This window comes from Quercus suber, unplaced genomic scaffold, assembly GCF_002906115.3.
Source record: "Quercus suber isolate HL8 unplaced genomic scaffold, Cork oak 2.0 scaffold_109, whole genome shotgun sequence".
Taxonomy (NCBI): domain Eukaryota; kingdom Viridiplantae; phylum Streptophyta; class Magnoliopsida; order Fagales; family Fagaceae; genus Quercus; species Quercus suber.
The window spans coordinates 467,138-488,824 of NW_027069574.1; the positions used below are offsets into that span (position 1 = coordinate 467,138).

At 32.2% G+C, this 21,687-nt stretch overlaps 3 protein-coding genes across 3 annotated transcripts; 1 reads left to right on the forward strand and 2 right to left on the reverse strand.

Moving 5' to 3' along the window:
• Positions 1–1,869: 1,869 nt before the first annotated feature.
• On the forward strand, positions 1,870–2,972 carry LOC111997209 (uncharacterized). The gene is made up of 2 exons (XM_024029277.2): positions 1,870–2,127; positions 2,440–2,972. The coding sequence occupies exons 1-2, from the start codon at positions 1,950–1,952 to the stop codon at positions 2,631–2,633; spliced, it is 372 nt and encodes a 123-aa protein (XP_023885045.1). The 5' UTR covers positions 1,870–1,949; the 3' UTR covers positions 2,634–2,972.
• Positions 2,973–3,906: 934 nt separating this feature from the next.
• Positions 3,907–8,410, reverse strand: LOC111997203 (probable folate-biopterin transporter 7). Its single transcript, XM_024029269.2, has 2 exons — positions 8,063–8,410; positions 3,907–5,296 (listed from the first exon to the last, which is right to left on the reverse strand). The coding sequence occupies exons 1-2, from the start codon at positions 8,319–8,321 to the stop codon at positions 4,239–4,241; spliced, it is 1,317 nt and encodes a 438-aa protein (XP_023885037.2). The 5' UTR covers positions 8,322–8,410; the 3' UTR covers positions 3,907–4,238.
• A 3,890-nt stretch (positions 8,411–12,300) lies between these two features.
• On the reverse strand, positions 12,301–15,507 carry LOC112028713 (uncharacterized). The gene is made up of 7 exons (XM_065775317.1): positions 14,967–15,507; positions 13,999–14,049; positions 13,807–13,914; positions 13,096–13,191; positions 12,877–12,975; positions 12,738–12,797; positions 12,301–12,645 (listed from the first exon to the last, which is right to left on the reverse strand). Exons 1-7 carry the CDS (start codon positions 15,459–15,461, stop codon positions 12,580–12,582), a joined length of 975 nt encoding a protein of 324 aa, XP_065631389.1. The 5' UTR covers positions 15,462–15,507; the 3' UTR covers positions 12,301–12,579.
• Between the last annotated feature and the right edge of the window lie 6,180 nt (positions 15,508–21,687).

A 21,687-nucleotide genomic window follows, 5' to 3' on the forward strand; every position in this document is an offset into this window, starting at 1 on the left:
AATTGACCAATTAATTGAATCTTAGAGGGATATTTTTTTGTCTTTAAAGTATTAAAATGGATATTTGGATAAATTTTTTTTTAGTAAATTAGTAATAAACAAAACATATTATAACGTTTGACATAGCAAATATTATTTTTAATAATTTCATTGCTAGATTATTTATTATTATAACGTTTGACTAAAATAAACAAATAATTATACTATTTATAAAAAGTATTGAATTTTAGTTAAGTTAAAATATTTTTGTATTACTGATATAACATAGAGCAGAGGGGTTCATTAGACATTACCCAAAAAAATAAAAAAATAAAAAAACAATTATACATTTAAAGTGCTACATATATATATATATATTTAACTAGTTACTACGAACAAATATTTTTATTAGGAAATGTCATGACAAATTCAATACAAGCAAAATTTTCTAAAGCAGTTATACATACATTAAACAACCAACTAGAGATTGAGGAGACCCTTACCTGACATGAGGATGTGCAAATGTACTACTGGATTGTATGAGAGTGAGAGGGAGAGAGGGAGACTACAATGATCAGTTTGTATGAGAGTTAAGAGGGAAGTATTGTTCTGCTCTGTAGAACGAGTATGAGAGTTGAGAGAGGAATAATGCAGAGTAAGAGAGGATGAGTTGAGAGAGGAATAATGTAAAGTAAGAGAGGATGAGTTGAGAGAGAAGACACAAACAAGTCACGGGCTTAAAATGTCCTGACAAAGCATCAAGTAAAAACGTGAAAACACAGCAAAAACGTCAATGCTGAGCCAGAGTTAAAGAAAAAATGCTGAAGCTGGCTGTCTGTGACATGACCGGATGGGACTGGACATAATGCTATAGATCTCGAGTTTCTGAAACTCGAGATCCACGTGTCATCCACGTGGCATCCACATAGATCTCGAGTTTCTGAGACTCGAGATCTATGTGGCAGCCACGTGGATGACACGTGGATCTCGAGTCTCAGAAACTCGAGATCTATGTGGATGCCACGTGGCATCCGGCCACGTCAAACCATGAAAACCGAGCATTAAAGTGTCGAGGTATGACCGCAGAATTCGACTCTCAAAGACTCGAGGTGTTAAAAATTTATATTGTTTCCAAACCGGGCCAACTAACTAAATAGTTAAAGAAAAAAAAATACTTACCTATTTCCTCCTGGTTTTTCTAACATATGATAAAAGAATAAATTAATAAAATAGTTCATGAATAAATTTGAGCTTGTTTGACAAGAAAATTAACAAACTTTGAATATATAATCAAATTTTGGTGATAAGTTCGAGCTCTTCTTGTGTTTAAAATAAGATTAAATTACATCAATCTCATTTTGTGTTAAGTTTGTGTAAATAGAGAGATGCAATTGTTCTTGCTAACAAGGCAACAGAAAAGAGGAAGTTTGGCTTGTTTGTCCCTCTTTCTTTAAGAGTAATGCTTCAGCCATAAACTATTTTACAACATTTTTTTTTAATTAAATTGTTATGGACAATTTCTTATCGTTTTCTTCTAGACTCACCATTAACATCATTTTTTCATTTATTAATAATCACTCACCACATTAACAATTTATAATTTTTTTTGTAAAAAAGTTTGTATCTCTATTGTTATTCTTCCTCTATATAACATTAAAAAATAATAAGAAGAAGATCTATGAAGAAGTGGGATTTCTTTTCATTTTTTACTTTTTTGTTAATTGGGGGTAAACACGATGTATTGAGTTTAAGAATGTGAAATAAGTAAACGTGGGGACAAAAATGAAAATATGTAAAATTACAAGGACAAAAACGAAATAAAGCAATAAAAAAAATTCAAATTTTATATAAGCTTAGCCTTGTTCCCTTGAGATAATATTGAGAAAGAGAGAAACAAAATTCAAAATTCAAACTTATCAAAAAAAAAAAAATTCAAAATTCAAAAATTTGAGAGAGAGAGAGAGAGAGAGATGGCAACGACATCAGGAAACATCAAGGAATTCTACAGACAGAGGAAGAAGAGCGGCGTTTCAAAGCCCTCCAACTCCAAGATTTCCACCAAGAAATCGCTCAAAAACGCTGCCACTTTCGGCTCCGATATCACCCAACCTTCGGCTCTCATTTCTCACGGCTCCCCTGATCTCAAAGGTCTCTCTCTCTCTTTCTCTCATAAATTTATAGGGTTTTGTTTCAGATTCTTATACAGATTCATTCTTTCGTTAGGGTTTCAAATCTGTTTTTTTTTGCCCCCGAAAACCCGAAGAATCTTCTATGTGATAAAAACTTAGTACGACGTCGTTTTGAAAAAAGAATAATTAATTTGATAAATACTGAGTAGTGAGTAATTTTTTTTGGTTTCCTAAATTCGTTTTCCTTATGTAGGATTATTAATTAAGCAATGTGTTTTGCTCTCAAATGTACTAATGTGTTGATGTTTTTGGTTTTTGTGGGGGGTGATAGATGACCATGACGAGAATGAGGACATGTTGCGAAAATTCGACATGAACATGGCATATGGACCGTGCCTTGGGATGACTCGACTGGCCCGTTGGGAGCGCGCTCGGAGTCTAGGTTTGAACCCTCCTGAAGAGATCGAGGGCCTTTTGAAAGCCGGGAAAGCCCGGTCGGATTGCTTGTGGGATGGCCGCATATAGATATGATTAGTATGTTGATATAATGTGTTCTTTGTGCTACGATGGTATCACAGTGTAGTTGGTAGTGTATTGACTGAAAGTAGTGGTGCTGCTTGTTTCATCTCAAAGTGTTGAAGGTTCAGCCTCTGGCTGTGCTGTGCTGTTCTGTTCTGTTCTGTTCTAGATGATGTTTGTGTGCTTTGATTTGCTAGACAGTTTGGTAGTGTTAATTCGGGTTTGTTTTAGTTCATGTTTGTGATTATGGTTTTCATTGCTTTTGCTAGTTGTGTGCTGCATTGAGTGATTGACAGTTTGAAGCAATGCATAGAATGTTGCAAGTTTTGCAATTGTAGCCTGGAATATATGCTTATGCTTTGCTTGTGTGTGTGTGTGTGTGTCAAAACATTTGAGAATATGTCTATGGATTAAGATGCTTTGGGTAGTTTTGGCTAGTTTGCCATTTCGTTGTATGTTATGTTGTTTGATTAAGGTAACCAAAAAGGGCATACCTAAGTTGATGCTCTTTACTTCACAAGTTTAAAACATAACAATTCCAATTGGGCAATAATGGTTAGCATTATGTCACTAATTCATAAAGCTAAAATATGTTTGCCTTTACTTTTTGATGATGAGATGCTATATCAATTTCTGCTGTTTGTTGAGCAAAATAGACATTGAATGTTTAGGCCAATTGTTTTATAGGTCATGTTAACAGATAACCTTAAGGCATTTGTTAATTGTTAATAGACCATTTTAAGAAACTTTTAATACTACTTTTATGATAAATATATAAAACTGTCAAAAAAAGCTATATATATATATATATAATTTCAAAAAATTTATCATAAACTAATAAACCAATATTTTTAGAACATTCATTAATTTTTTCCCTTGCTATATAAATTCCTTTGGAAAAAACAAAGACGAAATAACTTATGTAGCTAGACCATTTTTTCCCTATTAAACTGTGTTAAGGATTAAGGATATCCTGGACAGATTGGATGAAGTTTTCATCTACTGCTGCAAAAAGCATGACATTATTATCTGTGAGAGAGTGCCACCTTAATCTAATCACATCTGATGCAATTTAAATACTCAATATTTTTTTATGTAATTTCCACAATTACAATAAAGATGTAGAGTGATAATTTAAGGGTTCACCCTACCCAAGGCCCCCTACCACCTCAAATTATTTACTAAATAATCATAAATTACTACTTAAAAACTTTGGAGAAATGATGCAAGATACAATCTAACCAATCAATCTTTAAAGGAATACCAACAACAGCCAGTATTATAGCAGAATTTTCCAATTTATTCAGTCACATGCTTTCACTGGGTTCACTTCAATGGTGGACCTTAGTAATAAACAGCGTTTTATCATCTATCATCTATTTTGTTCTTCCATTTCAATTATACACGCGTAGCTAATTTCCATGTAATTTTCATTTGATCCTTACAGACATACCAGTAGTACGAATAATGACTATATATATATATATTGAAACAAATGACAAAGAAATAGTTTTACAAAAATCATACTAATAACAGATAAACCCCCCTAAAATAGAAATAATTTTTAAATAGCTGCTAGGATAAACCTCCATCTCTTTTCAAATCAAGTGTTTACTCCTTTTTACTCCTCGATTTGGATTTCACATCATCAGGTATACATGATGACCAATAAATTGGCAAAACCGTGCACACAGCCTGTATTAGGAGGCCAACTGGAAACCTTGAAAAATTATTTCCTGTAACCCCAATGTATGATGCAAGTGCTACACCAAAGTATCCACTCGCTATGAATGCAAGGGCTATGGCAGACATCACAAATGCCATTAGAGATCCTTCACATCCTGGAGGGCAGTACTGCGCTATCAGAACACTGAATGGCAGAATCTTAAAAAAGAAGAGAACCTCCAAAAAGCCTGAGAAAATCACAACATATAGAGAGTCTGGTACACCCATATTTCGATAAAACCCCTTCACAAACAAGACATCAGATATCATAAGTACCGCCATCAGCACCTGAATGGCTGAAATCAGTTTCCTCGGTGGGACCGACTTCAAGTGACTATTATAAATGATGCTCCATAGAAGCATTGCTGCCTGACCAAACACCTTAGAGAGACCCAATACCGTTGAGTCGATCTTCAAATGTTCTATCTGGTAAAAGAACATGGTGCCTGTTAATGCTGGAATTATGGCATAAGATGCTGCAAACCATGCTATTGGGTAAGCAATCTCGGGTTTTTTTAATACAACTGCAAGCTCTGAAAGTTGTTTTATTATCCCAGCATTAGCTGTGCTCTTGGGAAGGTTAAGAGAGCTTTCACGAACTGTAAGTGTTATAAAGAACTGGAGGGCAAGGAGAAGGCCAAAAAACAGGAACATAGTTTGGGGGGAGGTTCTATCTATGACAATACCACCTAATAGGTTTCCAAGGACTCCACCAGCAGAGGAAGCCATCCAAACATATGCTTGGAGCTCTCCTGAGGAAGATGATTGAGAGCTGGAAGAGGAAGTTGGTTGTTTACCTACCTCTGCAACTATAGCATCATTTGCAACCTCAGCTATTGATGCACCAAGGTTACTAAGAAGAAGAAATAGGGAGATCGTGTAGATTGACATGCTTGATGGGGAGAGGGTTGCTACAGCTAGCCATGACACTACTTGTAACAAAGCTGCAACAGCAAAATTGTGGGATTAGTAAGAGACCAAATAAGAATCATATTGCACTGGGGAAACAAAAAATAGACACATTAAAAGAGAAATAAAAAATTCAAGTACATCCATCTAGAACTCTTTAGTTCTGAATTATAAGGGATCATAATATTAATCAGACCTTACGTCTACAAGCACAAGCAAATTAGCTGGGTGTAAGTTCAGAGAATCATTTTTAAAGGTAATAAACTTTATCTCTTGCAAACATCCCTTTCTCTCAGTGTCAAACTCTAGCTTTATAGAAAATTTATAAGGTTGCTTTTGGATACTTGAATTTGGATTTGAATTTTCAAGAAATAGATTTGAAATGTCTTAATTCCAAATCCAAATATTTAAGTATGTTATACGGATTTTTAAAATTCTATAGGTTAAAAAGTTATTTCAAATTAAAGGACTTTAACGGATTTGTCAAATACTTCCTTGACCCTTTGCAATCTATCCAAACAAGGTATTTGGATTTTAATCACCCAAATCCTAATCCTAATCCATGTGCCCAAATCCTACCATCCAAACACACCATAAAGAGAGCAATGCAGCTCCAAAACTCACCAAATTCTGACCCATATTGCTCAATTTCTCATTTCCTCATAAAAGGAAAGGCAACCAACAAGTCAAGCCCAAAATAGCTTTTGAATGTGTCAAAAGTTGACTGACTAAGAGTTCTCTTTCTCTCTCTCTAATGACCGAATTCTCATTTTCCTTTAAAAACAAAAGTAGATCAAATAGCTTCAGTTGTAGGGTCAGATGTGGATATTCTGGCTCTTCTGGGCAGCTGGTTTATGGCTTAATTTCTTGTGCTGCCTATTTGTTCTATTCTCGTTTTTCATGAGTGTCCTTAATATACTCCCTGTGTACTTCAGCTCGGCCTTCTTTTTCTTTTTTCTTTAATAAAGTTCTTCACTTACTGATACAAAAAATAAAAAAAAAATTAAAAAAAATTCTGAGTGAGACTTTTAAGTTGACACAAATTTGGGGATGTGTAAAAGTATAACTCATGCAGACTTTCATCAAATCTTTTTTGAAAGAAGGAAAGACTACATAAATTTGTACTTACTTCACATCAGCCAGTATAGTACTGAAACCAAGATGAGTTAGCAATATTAAACATGTGAAATAGGCACAACAGTACGTTAACTAATTGTTTCATGTTTTTATGCAACAAAAAAATTAGCCTAGGAAGCAAACATGAAAAATGCCAAGGATACATGAGATTAATTGTTTCAAGCAAGAAATTTATTGGATTGCTTAAAAAACTATGGACAGTGAAAAAGAAGTACAAATTGAACTAGATATTAGAGAAAACACATGATAACTTAAGAGGAGATAAAATTTCTTCGATAAGTTCTAATGAAATTTGTTTTTGTTAAGTATTAGACAATGCTATGGCCCAATCAATGCTGCATAAGAAATCAAAAAAGTCATTTTTATGATGATAAATTAGGCCTGCTTATTTTTACTAATGAATGGAATTACAACACAATCAGTTGAATGAAGTCAGTCTCTCCACCAAAAAGTTGCCTATATTGTTAAAAAATGGCTACCCAAGAAGTACTCCATTAAAGAAGCTTTTACGCAGCATGTTGAACAAATGCAGGCATCTTATCAATAAAGTATTGTTCTGCTGCAATAAATGTGGTAATGTGTTTTTTTTTTTCCTTTCCCATTGTTATGAATTCCAGGATTTTCTTCATCCAAGGGCCAAAAAGAGTATACATGTTGTCAATAGCTCTAGCTCAAACAACACTCTCTCTTTAATAAGAATGGATAGAAGGTAAGGTGTGGGTTTAATCCTCAGTGGTGCGTGTGTAACTTACTTAATTTAATCAACCTTGCTTCTCTAAACATTAAAGAAAAATTATTGTAATGTCCTATAGAACATAATGGTATCCATCCTTTGGCTTAGGAAAATTATTCATAAAATAGATGCTTACAAAAATGTGAGCTAATGTGGCTCTTAGATTTTTGCAACATCATGCACTCACATGACCTTGCATGCAAGTGTCCACACAATGGGTTGATTGAATTATAAGACCCTGATAATAACTAACCTAATAACTTGATATGTCAAAGGAACCATAGAACCAATAGCCAACTCTACTCTGCTCTCCCTCCCTCCAAATTGGCCATAAAAGCAAATGAAAATTTGAGACAAATGTTGACTAAGATTAAATAAATCAGACATAGACATTACAAACAACAATTAAAGAGTTAACAACTAGTATACTAGATAAACGATTAAGGCTTATGAGTTAAGAAAAGAATAATAACAATGTGCTTTCCACAAATAAAGCAAACAGCTTTCAGGCATTATCGAATCTCTACTACTTTTGCTTTTGCTCAGAGCAGAAAATACAAACTTTAAAAAACATTAAATAGCATTACATATGAAAAACCCCCCACCTTTTTAAAAAAAAAAAAAAAAAAAAAAAACCAAGAACATTAAGAATTCATAGAGTACTAAAATTCATTTTTATCATATCCAAATCACCATCACTGTTTCCATTATCTTAAAAAATGCCACCACTTTATTAGTGTCAGCACAAAAAATATTCAAAGTCATATTGGGAAATTCAGAATAACAAAATAAAGTAGAACTTAGTCAATTTACATTCACTAATCTCAGCGATTCGTAGAGGTATTACCGTAATAACAAGGCCTCAACAATGGCAAAAAATAATAAAAAAATATATTTATATTTTATATTATATATAATTTGATGTACCTACCTCCAATGGCGATGTAGGGAATGCGATGCTGACCAGATATATACACCGCATCAGAAACGACGCCGTAGAAGGGCTTAGCGACCATGGGAAGATTGGCCGAGTTTTGAAGAAGCTGGAGAGTAGAGGGGTCCACATTCAGCCCATCCTTGAGAAAAAAGTTCACAGCCATCCATGGAAAGCACCTGAAACCCTGTACAAAGAACCCGAACCCCAGAATTTTCCGGGTCGGGTTCTCGTTGTTACGATCCGACGAGACCATGAATCTGCTGGTGAGACCTGTATAACGTTAAAATACTCGAAAGGGGGTTCTGGAATCTGGGACTGAAGGTGTTTGTAGTTTAGTTTAGTAGTAGCCTTTATAGTGTTTTTTTTTGGTGGAGTTGTTGAGTGCCACGTGTTTTTTAGTACTGGTGACGTGTCTTCTTTTTTGGCTTGTCCTAGAATTTTTGTTTGAGAAATGCTATGCCTACAATATTTTTACAACAAATTTTAAGTGGCAGTTTGTTACTGGTTGTTATTGTTGGGACAAAAAAGTAATCTTAGTGTTAATTTCAAATTTGAATCAATAACAACTAACCACCTGTAATTTATTATAAAAATATTATAAAATTGTTATAGACGTAACATCTCTATGTCTGTTTTGCTTACTCTTTCTTCGGTCTGATTCTTTTGCTTTTATTAGTTTTTTTTTTTGTCATCTGCTTTTATTAGTTACGTGTAGAAGTAGAATATGTAAAAAAAAAAAAAAAAAAAAAGGAAAAAAAATTTTGGGTGTAGAATATTCTCTATGTTCGATCTTTTACTGATATTTTTTTTTTTTTTTTGTTTTAATAAAGATTTTTATATGATAATGATATGTTGCAAGGAAATGATGATTGTAGATGAGAATGAATTTGCTGATTTTTGCTTGACAAAAGAAATTGACTCAAAGGTGGTCTAATCATATTCCCCCCCAAGCTTCATGATGACATCTGTATATTGGATTTTAAACTCTCTAGAATGCGCATCTAGGGGTCACCCCCAAATACACTTGAAAGGAAAGTTAGAAAGAGCTCTGAACACTCACCTATAAAAAATTGGTAAAAGTATTATATCTATAAAATGTATTTAATTAAATAAATAGATAACATTTATTATGTATACTTTTTTTTAAAGGAAATTTTTTAATTTTGAACATATTTATTGAAAATATTATATTTAATTATTTTTTATGTGTTTTTTCCGTAAAAGAAAATTGGTAATAGACGATTTATGAAATAGAATTGATATCATAAAAGATATTATTATTACTGAGTTAGTCTTTGAACTTTTAAGTTATATTAATATTTTTTTAATATAACGATAGTTGGTGTGGGAAGAATTTAGATTTTGAATGCCTCATTTAGAAACATCAGGAAATATCTGTTGAATTACAAGACTCAACTATAATGATAGGTTAATTATTCAACTATGAAATGAAATATCATGATTATCTAAAAAATTAAAATTTAAAATTAGATAAAAAGGGATAGATCTGGATTTAAGAATATTCTGTCACATGTATAGAAAACATAGGAATATCCCCTTTACAATGGTGGTACAGCTAGCAATCCTTGGTGATTTCCACATTAAATTAGGAGTCTAAGAATGCAATAGTCACAAAGATGGATGATAAAAGGTGAGGTGAAGAGTATAATATACAAATCCAAAGCCCCCACAGAACTTTACCCAAAGCGATATTCCTATCTTATTTTTCTTTTTCTGTACAAAACAAAGAACTTTACTCAATGTTCAAGAAAAGGTAACAGATTGGCGATTCCATTGTAGCCATGTGACACGTCCAAGGTCCACCTTATTAAGTTCCAATATTCATAGACAGATTGAGTTTACATATGAACCATACCTAGTCCATTCCGACTACTAAATAACAATTGTCCAAAACTGATATCTATGTACATCCACAAACACAGGCTATATGCATGGATTGAGACTCATTGTTTGATTCGTGATCTAATCAGATTAAAAATAATATTTCGGAATTAACTTTTTCTGCTAAAACAGCAACACCGACATCCAAGCAAAACTTTCCGAAATTTGTTCATACTCACTTTACTCTCCTAAAAATAATAATTATTGGAACCTCATTTCAAAATATGAAACAAGTTTGCTCAAGGCCATTAGTAATACATATTTCTATCCATTAATTAAAAAATAATAATAATACTAGAGATACAAATTTTTTTACAAGTTGCTGATGTGGTAAGTAGTTATTGGTAAATGAAAAAATGATGTTAATGGTAGGCCTAGGTAAAAACCAATAAAAAGTTAATCACATTAACAGTTTGTAAAAATGTTATAATATAGTTTATGCTTGTAGTATTACTAAAAGAAACACATTTCTAGCTCAATGGCGTTGTCTCTATTTAAATTATTCATCACGTTATTGTAACTTGTAACTATTAAATTATCAAAAAATAATAATAATAATACATATGCACATGTTTTACAACTTACGTGTGATTGATAGGTGAGCCAATTAACATACGATCATCCATAATTAATGTTAACAACAAATGATCTTCCAGCCAAAAAACAACCGATCATCCACGATGAGTGTTCGTGTTTACAAAAACTAAAGCTAACAATATCCATATTACTTTACCAGGCATTTTACCAAGAAACCAGCTAAACCTCCTGTTGCCTAAATCATTTATAATTATTTATCCCCAAGGTCTGAAAATTTCTTGTTCTGAGGAAATTAACTAGCCTAAAGTATTATTAAAGAATGCATTGTGGGTGTAGCTGCAAAACATTGTATCTGGAGAGTTCTTCCTGTTGGGAGATTCAACATGGCAACATGCCTTTCAGAACTTGATACTCAAATAGGCTTTTTAAAATTTCCTATTGAAAGCCTACAATTTCAATTTAACAAGGCCTGTGCTTAATGATATTTAAAAGGTATCTTAAAAACGCACTTATAACCATTCTGACATAGTTACATATAACAAGAGTGATACTATTAAAAATCCAAGTTTTTTGAAGGAAGGGTAAGTGGGGGAAGAAAGATTTGAAAGATTTCCCCAAACATTACCATTCCTAGCTTATCTAATGAGGCAATGAATACTATTCCTGTTCTCCATTTCCAGGAAAATTACATTTTATTACCTTTAATTATACTTTATACCCTAAATTTTTCGAATATATGTTTTGCATCCTAAACTATAACATTGTTACACTTTACACCCCGACATCAAGTTTACCATTAACTTGGATAGAAAAATACAACACCACGTGAAAAGACCTAATTGTCCATCTTCTCAATATTTTAAAAATAAAAGATAAATTATACTTTACCACTCTAAACTATACTCATAAATTACACTTTGCACCCTAAACTTTGAATTTCCATTAAAGTTAACAACGAACTTAACATCATGGTGTAAAGTATAACAAGAGTCATAGTTTAAGGTGCAAAGTGTACATTCAAAAATTTTAAGGTGCAAAGTGTAATATAAGGTATAGTTTAGGGTGATAAAGTGTAATTTCTCCCATGTGATATTACATACACTAACCAAATCATATTCTTTTCAATTTTGCAGGATGAAGTTAAAATTGAGTCTATTATCATTTTTTTTTTTTGGTAATTTGAAAATTTTATTCAACTAGCAAGAAGGAACAAACTCAGGACAACGCCTGTTACAAGAAACACCATTACGCTTAGCTTCAACAAAGGAAATCAATTCCTTGGAATGAACATAATGAATACTAAAATCTAAGTCTTGGGAGTGGCCAAAATTAGCTAAACGATCCGCACTAATATTGGCCTCTCGGTAGATATGCCTGATACGAACAAGGGAGAATTGGAAAAAGAGAATCTTATAGTCATCAAAAATAGGAGAGATCACTGAGTTACTGTAGCTGGTAATATTGCTTAACACATCAACAAGGGCTTTAGCATCAAGCTCAACATCAATAGCAGGGAGCTTCATTTGGTGACATAACATCAAACCATCACGAAGAGCCCAGGCTTCTACCGTAAAACTGTTCACACTACCCATTTTCCTTGTAAAACCAACCACCTAGTTACCCAAACCATCTCTAATCAACCCTCCCCCTGCTGCCTTTCCCAACGTTGCATTCCAAGACCCGTTAGTGTTCAATTTTAACCGTTCAGTTTTAACCACCCTTGCTCCGGCTTCTCTAAGCACCATCCTATTAATGCGTCTTGGCTGGGAGGCACACAGGAAGAACTCCGAGCCTTGAGAAATAATAATCTTACAACATTTATTTGCAACAAAAAGTCTACAACATTGCTCCCCTTTATCTTGCTGGTAAAAATGTCAGCACAAAAATAGAGAAAGTAACAGTAGTGGCAAAAAATAACTACCGCATACAAGGGTTAAAAAAAACAATTGAACAACTAAAAAAATTTGGCATTTTATCATCTAATATGTAAAGGAATACAACCCTCTTTTAGATTCGAGGAAACATAAGTACAAAACGGTAAGAATTGCAGTTGACCCAAAAATGCAACCCTATCACAGCAAGTACTTCTCAACAACAGTTCGGCCAAACTTTTCTTGAACATCCTTTGGAGTTTCAACCTGAAAATTCACAGATAAGAGCAAATCAACATGAAATTTTGAAGAATATACAGGTTTAAAGCATCCATAATATTGAAAGATGGGCAGCTTACAGCATTCAGAGCTTTGAAGAGAGCCTTAACAGTGTTGTGAGGATTCCTTGAGCCAACAACCTGCCAAGAGTTTTTGTTGTCAGAGCAAATACCAAGATATCATGATATAATCCTTGGATTCAGTTTGGTAGTTAATTACCTTAGACTTGATATTTTTAAAGCCAGCTAAATTCAAAATGGTTTGGACAGTTTTTCCAGCTTTCATACCCGTCCTAGTTGGTGCAGGCCAGAGATATACCTAAAAGATTATGCAGGTTAAACTTAAGGTAATTGCACAAAGAAACCAAGGAAAGAGAGAAAAAGAGACAATATAAATAGAAAAAGACATGGAATCTGAAATAACCAAAAACACATATACCTTGGTCTTCTTATATGCTGTTTGTACTGCATGTGCAATCGTATGCTCCTCATGCCGTTCCACATAGTGGAGATTTTGAAAGCATTTCTCATATGCCTGGTTGATTTTAAATCAAAAAATTAATGCATTCAAAAATATCATGTGAGTAACATAAGAGAGGGCACCAGCAAACCACCACAACATTGTCTCTTGGGATTGAAATCAAAATTCTTCATTCATTTAGGTTCTAACACACAAAATACAAATTTTGCATGCAAGAAGCATGGTTAAAATATTCAAAAAGTAAAAAGGGATGGAAATGGTTACTACCCTCACAGGGTTTAATAATTTTTCCTTCTTGAGTGTATGATCCTATGCAACCAACCACACTTTGTTCTACAGAAAGGGGACAGTCAAGAAAAAACACCAANAAAAAAAAAAAAAAAAAGCAGCGAAAACAGATACAATCTCATGGGTATCAAGGGCTAACTGCATCAAAATACCTTTTGATATTTCTTATACTGTATTGTTATTGTACAAGATGAACACAAGAGTATCTATGTATTGTACAACATATATTGCACATTATTCATAGTTTGACTTATATCCAAATCCTGAATGTAATATGGTAATCAAATCAAGTAATTTTGAAACAGTAAGAAGTTAGAAAGCAGCAGATAAACAAAAAGGACCCCAAATTCATTAAAGAACTAATAGAACCAATAAAAATACCTTTTGAAGAGCAATAGGAATTGCAGGGCCTTTGGCTTTAGCAAAACCAACAAGACCATGATAGTTTCCACATGCTAAAATAGCAGTGTATTTGACCACTTGCCCACCCTACAGTAAATATGATTAAGATATAAATAAAAATTATATAGACATTATTTTCAATAACAAGAAATTAAAAAAGGGAGTCAATACCTTAGTAACTTTACAAGTTCGATTGACATCAATCAATTTCACATCAAAACCCTGCAATTAAATGATAACAGCTCATTGAATGAAGGAACATAGGTAACCGAGAACAAACGCTGCATAGAGAAAAATATAAAACTAATTGAAAAAAGCTGGAAAACACTGCAACATATCTATAATGAAGATAACTGCAGAATATAAAATATAAAAGTAATTACACGAAGAACAAACTTTGTTAAGTACAGTCAAAATCATAAAAGGTTTGAGTAAAAAAGAACAATTTATCCCAGGCAAATCAGCATAGAGATTTCAGGACAAGGCAGTCACCATGTGCTGTGTGTGTGTGTGTGTGTGTGTGTGTGTGTGTGTGTGTGTTTTGTGTGTTTCATGACAATACTTAAACTCTTGACCTCTAACTGGCTTCCACATCAACCAAGTTCCTTCAAGAAATGAGACACTTAATGTAGAGGAAACGGAAATACATTTCGTATTTTAAGTAATGGTCTATTAAACAAAGATCAATCCAAGAAATGTAGGCATTAACCTACAAGCTAAAGATCATATTGAAGTTCCAAAGATTTTATTTTTTATTTTTTTGTGATAAGAAAGTTCCAAAGAATTTTTTGAAGCAAACATGGTGCCAGCTAGGCATTTATACATGGGAAATACCAACGAATACCCTTAAGGCATTAGTTAATAATCCATTTAATGAAAGTTTTTATGGGAAAAGGAAAAAAAAAATTTAATGTTTTAACAGCTTTTTTCATTTCTCATAAAAGTGATGTCAAAACTTTTCTAAAATAGATTGTTAACTAATGTCCAAAGGGTACTCGTTAGCATGACCCTTTATACATCACAATGTTAACCAGATGAATTTTGAATATTTAGGACAATAAAAAAATCAGAAATCCTTAAGTATGCTGAATTTTATCAATTAACAACGAAAAATGGAGCAGGATGATGCATGCACTTACTTTCCTGTACAGAGGTCTTCTTTTCTTCTCTGTCAAATCATTTCTCTCCTCGGCCAGATCTCTGATCTCTTCCTCTAAAAGCTTCCCCTTCTTTCCAAATGTATGGTCCAACTCTGCTAGCTTCTCTTCAAGTTTTTTGTCAATGGAATTAATCTTTGCTATCAGTATGTCATCCCTCTCTTTCATGTCATCAAACTCTTCCTCGTCATCGTCATCCCCTTGTATCAATTGCTTTGCCTTCTCAAATCCAGGTTGGTCCAAGAGATCAGCAGAAGCCCCAACTTGTTCATGGTGAATAACTCCATAATTGGCAGGATTGTTTGGATCATAAGCTTCCGTCCATTCCACCAACCTCATAGCCCTATTTAGTTTCTGTTGAAGAATGAATTTATCCTTTCCCTCTGCTACTTTCAAACGATTCATCAACTCACCAATGACCCGATACTCAAGGCGGAGTCGGAAATGCTTTTGCTCAAACTTGTCTATTTTATACATCCACTTGAATGCGTCATCAAGTGTATCTGTTAGATATACCAAAAAGAATCTCACATCAATTTATATAAAACAACACTTTCTTTTTATTAGTAAGTAACTCACACACTATACAAGAGTTCAACCTATGACCTTGTCCTCCATCCCATTCTTATGGGGAGTCAAAAGAAGAAAACACAAACAAAGAACATGAACCCTCCATTGTGTTGATCAGAAACTTAGAAATGGATAATAAAAAAATAAGAATAAAAATGTTTGAAAACAAAAATGTCAACATTTGAAGTCATTTTTTTCAAAAATTTTACAGTTTCTCTTCCTTACATAGCAACCCTAATAGAATATTGGACATGAGCATTAGTTTGCGAACGTGAGATATTTAATTTTAAAATGCCACATCATATTACATGGACCATGTGAACTCCCGTTTGCTTAAAATTCAAGTTCACTAAACTTGATCTTTACTCAAAATTTAGCAAAATCAAGTTTCAAAAAAGGTTACATAACTAAATAACTTTGGGTAGAGACTTTTTAGTAATATTATTATTTTTTGGTGTGCAAAAAGGGAATATTTGGTACAAAAAAGCCTACTATATTGACAGGTTGAAGTTTGCACTCAATCCACTAACTTGATAAATCTAACTTAACCCAACCCAAAGTCTCGGGTCAGTATTTTGTGGGTTCGATGCATTAGGTTTCTATACATACACACACACACAGACACACACACACATATGTATATATATATATATATATATTTTTTTTTTTTTCTTTTGAAACTTCTGTTAAGTGAGGTTTAAGTTGGCAAAATTTTCAACCTTGGTAATTTGATTCAACCCAAGATATTAAATGTTTGAAACAAAATCAAATTTATTAGTTTGATTTATTTTCAAAAAAAATGGAATATTATGTCCTATTGTATACATTATAAAAAATTATTAAATAATGGACTTAAATAGTTTAAAGAATTTTTTTTTTTTTTTTTTTTTTAGTGAGACCTAGTAAAATAATCTCAAGTCAATGATTTAATTCAACCCAACCCCATCCTTACAAGTTAGGTTGGGTTGGTTTTAAGAGTTATCACGGGTTGGGGTAGAAATTTATACCCGAAGAAGTTTGATTGAAATGAAAATAACCCCAACCCAACTCTTGCACACTTTTAATAACAAGTATCTTTGGTAAATGGCATAATAAGCAAATGAGAATTATAACTGGAAGATTCATTTCTTAGGAAAAAAAAAATTTATATCTGGGTAATTATATAGTTCAATCATGCATAGGAAAGAAAGAGTATTTAGGGATGAAAAAAAAAAAAAAAAAACTCAGTTCTGCTTGACTTGTCTTTGCCCCATTTTGCCCCTAAGAGTTGATGGCACGAGGATAGGTTTTGCTTGTCGTGCTTGTCCCACGATGTGTATATACATATTTTATTTAATATATATTAAAAAAATTCCTTTATATTTCATTTTTATCTCATCAGTCTCATTTAGATTAGTAAAAAAATATATCCAACCAACCCCAAACTTGCACCACCCCTCGTGTTTTCTCCGTTCCGAAGAGGGGAATAGAGTGGAGATGAGGCACCCCTGATTAGACCTTACCCCATCCTATTGCCGTCCCTAATTTAAAGATCTCCCTAATATCAATCTAGCCTTTTTGTTTCATATTTATGGATCCAAATTATGTACCTCCTATTTTAAACATGGATTGTATTGCTATAGTGACTCCTCTACTTGTTCATAGTAGTACTATTATCAATGATTAACATGCTCCTTATTTACCAAAATAAATAATAAAAAATTGGGTACCTCCACCCAAGATCTCACATTTAAACATATTTATTATGAGAACTCATTCAAATTCTAGGGACACAAATCTTATCCACATTGCAGATGCCAGCCACCTCTAACTTGCCAATGCTTATTTATTTAACAACTTTTTTGTCAGAACCTATAAGTATTTTTGAAATATCTAAAAAAGATTAAAAAACAAAAGAAGAGAAAACCATACATTACCTTGTTCTATGAATTCCCCACACTAAATGTGCCATAATTGCACGAGAAAACATCTTGCAATATCATTTTTATATCATAGATGCTAAAAACAACATTCAAAGACAAGATGATTTATTTAGAAAATGATTTCTTTCCATTCAAATTCTCTAATTTCTTTCAATTATTATTCATACGTGACTGACTTGAGATATGGATAAAAAGTAAAAACTAAAATAAATTAAACAAACAAAATCAATTAATGCTACACTCACAGTTGACTAGAACTTGGAGGGGATTTCGCCTCGATTCATGACATATGAAAGCTGGAGTGGAAAAAAGAAGAAGGTGATTTAACCTGCTAGATTTTTTTGCATTGGGATTTAAGAACTACTTGAAATAAAAAATTTAGCACTAACCCTTATGTTTTTCTTTGAATCATCACTCTTAACGATAATTACTAGTTATGCAGTTCATGTGCACAGTAAACTCACTTGTATACCCTTTGTCTTTTGCAAACCGTTTCAGGGGAACATTACCAGCAACAAAAAAATTCAAAATAAATGATTGGCACATCTTTGTGCATGGTTTGGGTGTCATTATCGATGTTGTTGCTCAGCTTTCTCCATCAATCAAGCCTAACATTCTTTCCAATATGAAATTTTCTGGTCTCCAATAACCACCTATTGCCACATAAAACATAGAACATTCGACAATCCAGTTAAAACATAGAACATTCGACAATCCAGTTACGAAGAAAACGAAGAAGAAAATAACATGGTTCAAATAAATTAATGTAGGGTTGTTTTTCATGGACAAAAAAATCATCCACTGTCTCTAGTATTGCCTTTGAAATGGCCAACTTCTAATTCTCAAACTATTTTCTAGTTTACATGTTTTTAGCGTACCAACTTGGTGATGATGACTACTTCTCATAGCAATTACTCCATTTTTGCTGATTTAGTGTACCTTCAAAGAAGTGTATATGTTAGGGAAGAGCCTAGAACAAGAGAAAGGTATGTCAAAAATAAAGATTTATCATTCTTTGGTCGGAGAGATATGTGAGCATGAAATAAAGACTGCACCTTGAAAAATATTGGTCAGATCAACGTAATCCAATTACCTGTCTATTACTTGTGTTTTTTCAAATATTAGTGGTTGCTTCGCTTCATATATAATAATACACAAAAAAAAAAAAAAAAGTTGTATTTATCTGTTCTAGCAATATAAATATAATTAGCTTATAACCCATGTATATATATATGGATGGATTTAAAAATAAACACATTTTTTATCATAAAAATATACATAATTAATCAAATTTTATTAGAAATATAATCGTAATTAGATGCATATTAAAATTCTTAACTAAATTTAATATGAACAAAGTTTAGCTACAAAATTAGTTTAATATGAACAAAGTTTAGCTACAAAATTAGTTATAGCCTTAGCCTACAAACACACTCAATAAAATAAATATTACTGCATATTTTGAAAATCTAACCGTTAAATTATATGTTCTTTACACTCTTAATACACATGACAATTTTTGTGTCAATCGGATATTATTTACTATATAATTTATAATCTTATATTTTATGCATAATTTTAAATTACAAAAACTTGCAATTTAAAAATTTATTGATGACATAGCTATTGATCTTTAATTTTCTTGAAATTTTGCAAACATGGAGGATATAAGAAGAAGATGTAATTTAATGGTGGATTTGTCAAAATTCACCTCCAATAAAAAGATATTGAGTGAGTTTGTAGCATAAGGCTACAATAGATTTTGTAGCTAAATTTTGTCAATTTAATATTACTTACAATAATTTTTATTTTAATGTTCGATAAGATAAAACGTGAGGTGATTTTGTTGAATAGATATATGATTGATGGAGAAAGTTTAGCTACAAAATTGGTTGTAGCATAAGACTACAACTTTACTCAATAAAATAAATATTACTGCATATTTTGAAAATCTAACCATTAGTTGCAAGTTCTATACACTCTTAATACATATGTAAACTTTTGAGTTAATTGGATGTTATTCACTATATAATCCATAACCGTATATTTATGTATAATATTAAACTACAAAAATTTGTAATTTAAACAATTTATTGATGACATAGCTATTAATATTTAATTTTCTAGAAATTTTGTAAGCATAGGGGATATAAGAAGAAGAAGTAGTCCAATAATGGATTTGTCAAAATTTATACTCAATAAAAAGATATTAAGTAAAGTTGTAGACTTAAACTACAATAAATTTTGTAGCTAAACTTTGTCCAAGATTGATTTATTATTATTATTATTATTATAGTTTATTAATATTAGATTTTTTAGTATTTTGCACTCATTAATTCACTTGCACAAAAATTAAAATACTTAAATGAACAGATGTCACAAAATTAACCCACAATTAAAATTTAGTTGAATTTTCTCTCGGGTTGGACTTTATATATATATATATATATATATATAGACACAATGAATGGACCGAAGTGGACAGAATAGGACCAATGTGGACCTAATAGAGCCAATGTTGATTGAATGAGACTGAAGGGGATTGAATAAGACCTAATGGACCGAAAAGAACTTTAGTGGACAGAATGGACTAAATAGGACCGAATTAACCGATTATGATATGTGGACCGAAGAGGATAGAATGGACCGAATAGAACCAATGTGGACCAAATAATACTTTTGAATTTTTTTTATTGCATTTTTAGTTCTCATATTTCTAATTTCTAATGTCTATTTTCTTTGTATTTTTTAACTCAAAACTAAAGAGTTTAGCCTAAATATTATAAAATTTCATATTTTCAACCCAAAAATTAAGAAAAAAAGAAAAATAAATTTTGAGCTAAACTTGAAAAGCAAACCTACAAAAAGAATCAATTTAAAGCCCAATTAGTCTAAAATGGACTGAAGGTGACCAAAATTGACTAAGTGGACCAAATTGGGCCGAAGTAAACCTAATTGGACCGAATAGAAATTGTTTAATTTTTAGGAAAAATATTATACATAATATTACAATACAAAATAATTATTTATTCCCACGCATCGCATGAGTCTGCAACTAGTATATCGTAATTGATAGAATATATAAAATGGAACACTCTTAGTGGAACAAAATTATTTTTCCTTGTAATCATTCAACTCCATCAGACCATGGCTAACGCTAATAATTTCACCGATATTTTCAATGTTCAAGTGCTTCACAAAATTTCGCAAAAATAAAATAAAACTTTAAATTTTGAATAAGCTTAATTTAATAATTTTGTTTAAACTTTTGTATGTGGACACTTTGCCACTAAAACCAAAGGAAAAATGGGTATTTATCCATAATATACTAATTATGCAATAAAATGCCCTATTTTGAAACTATTTAGCAAAATGCTCTTGTTTTTTAAACTTAATTTTAACAAAATCGAGTTATATATATATTTTTAAGTGGAACTCGACATTAGCAATGTCGAGTTCCACTTGTAACTCGATTTTATTAAAATTGAGTATAAAAAATAAGGACATTTTGCTAAATAGTTTCAAAACAATGACATTTTACTGCATTGTTTATAAATTATAGACAAATGCTCATTTTCCCCTATAACCAAAACTGAAAAGCAAAGGTAAAGGTCATCATGGTCAATGCATATAACCACGAGATGAACAAAATCTTTTTAAAAGTCCGAACATTTTCTTAAAAATAACTTAGCAAACTCTCAATATAAAAACTGACGATGTTTTAACAAAATCACAATTGTTATGTCTCTTAGAAAAGAGCTAGGTAGTATTAAGCCAAAAAGAAGCTCTAATAACTTCTTTTTTTTGGAATAATGTATTTAGTGTTTTAGAAGAACAAATGTGGGTTTCTATGAATACCAAAAACCCTTCCTTGAACCTTCCTTTCAATTAATTTTACCATTCCCAAGCCCTCAACCCACGTGACCTTCTATGCTCTTTCGCACTTTCCCATTGCATTTATTTTTCTCTCATATGTTTATTCCCTTCTTTACATTGCTGCTTTCTTCTTAGCATATCAGACTCTCAACTTCGTCTTCTTAGCATATTCTTCGTATTCAGACCCACACAATTTTGGAACGAAACATAAAATTTTTAGGCCTGACATTTGTGAGAGAGAGAGAGAGAGAGAGAGAGAGAGAGAGAGAGAGAGAGAGAGAGAGAAAGAGATGACATAGCCAGCATCTGGTTAAACTCGTTTGAGAGAGAGAGTC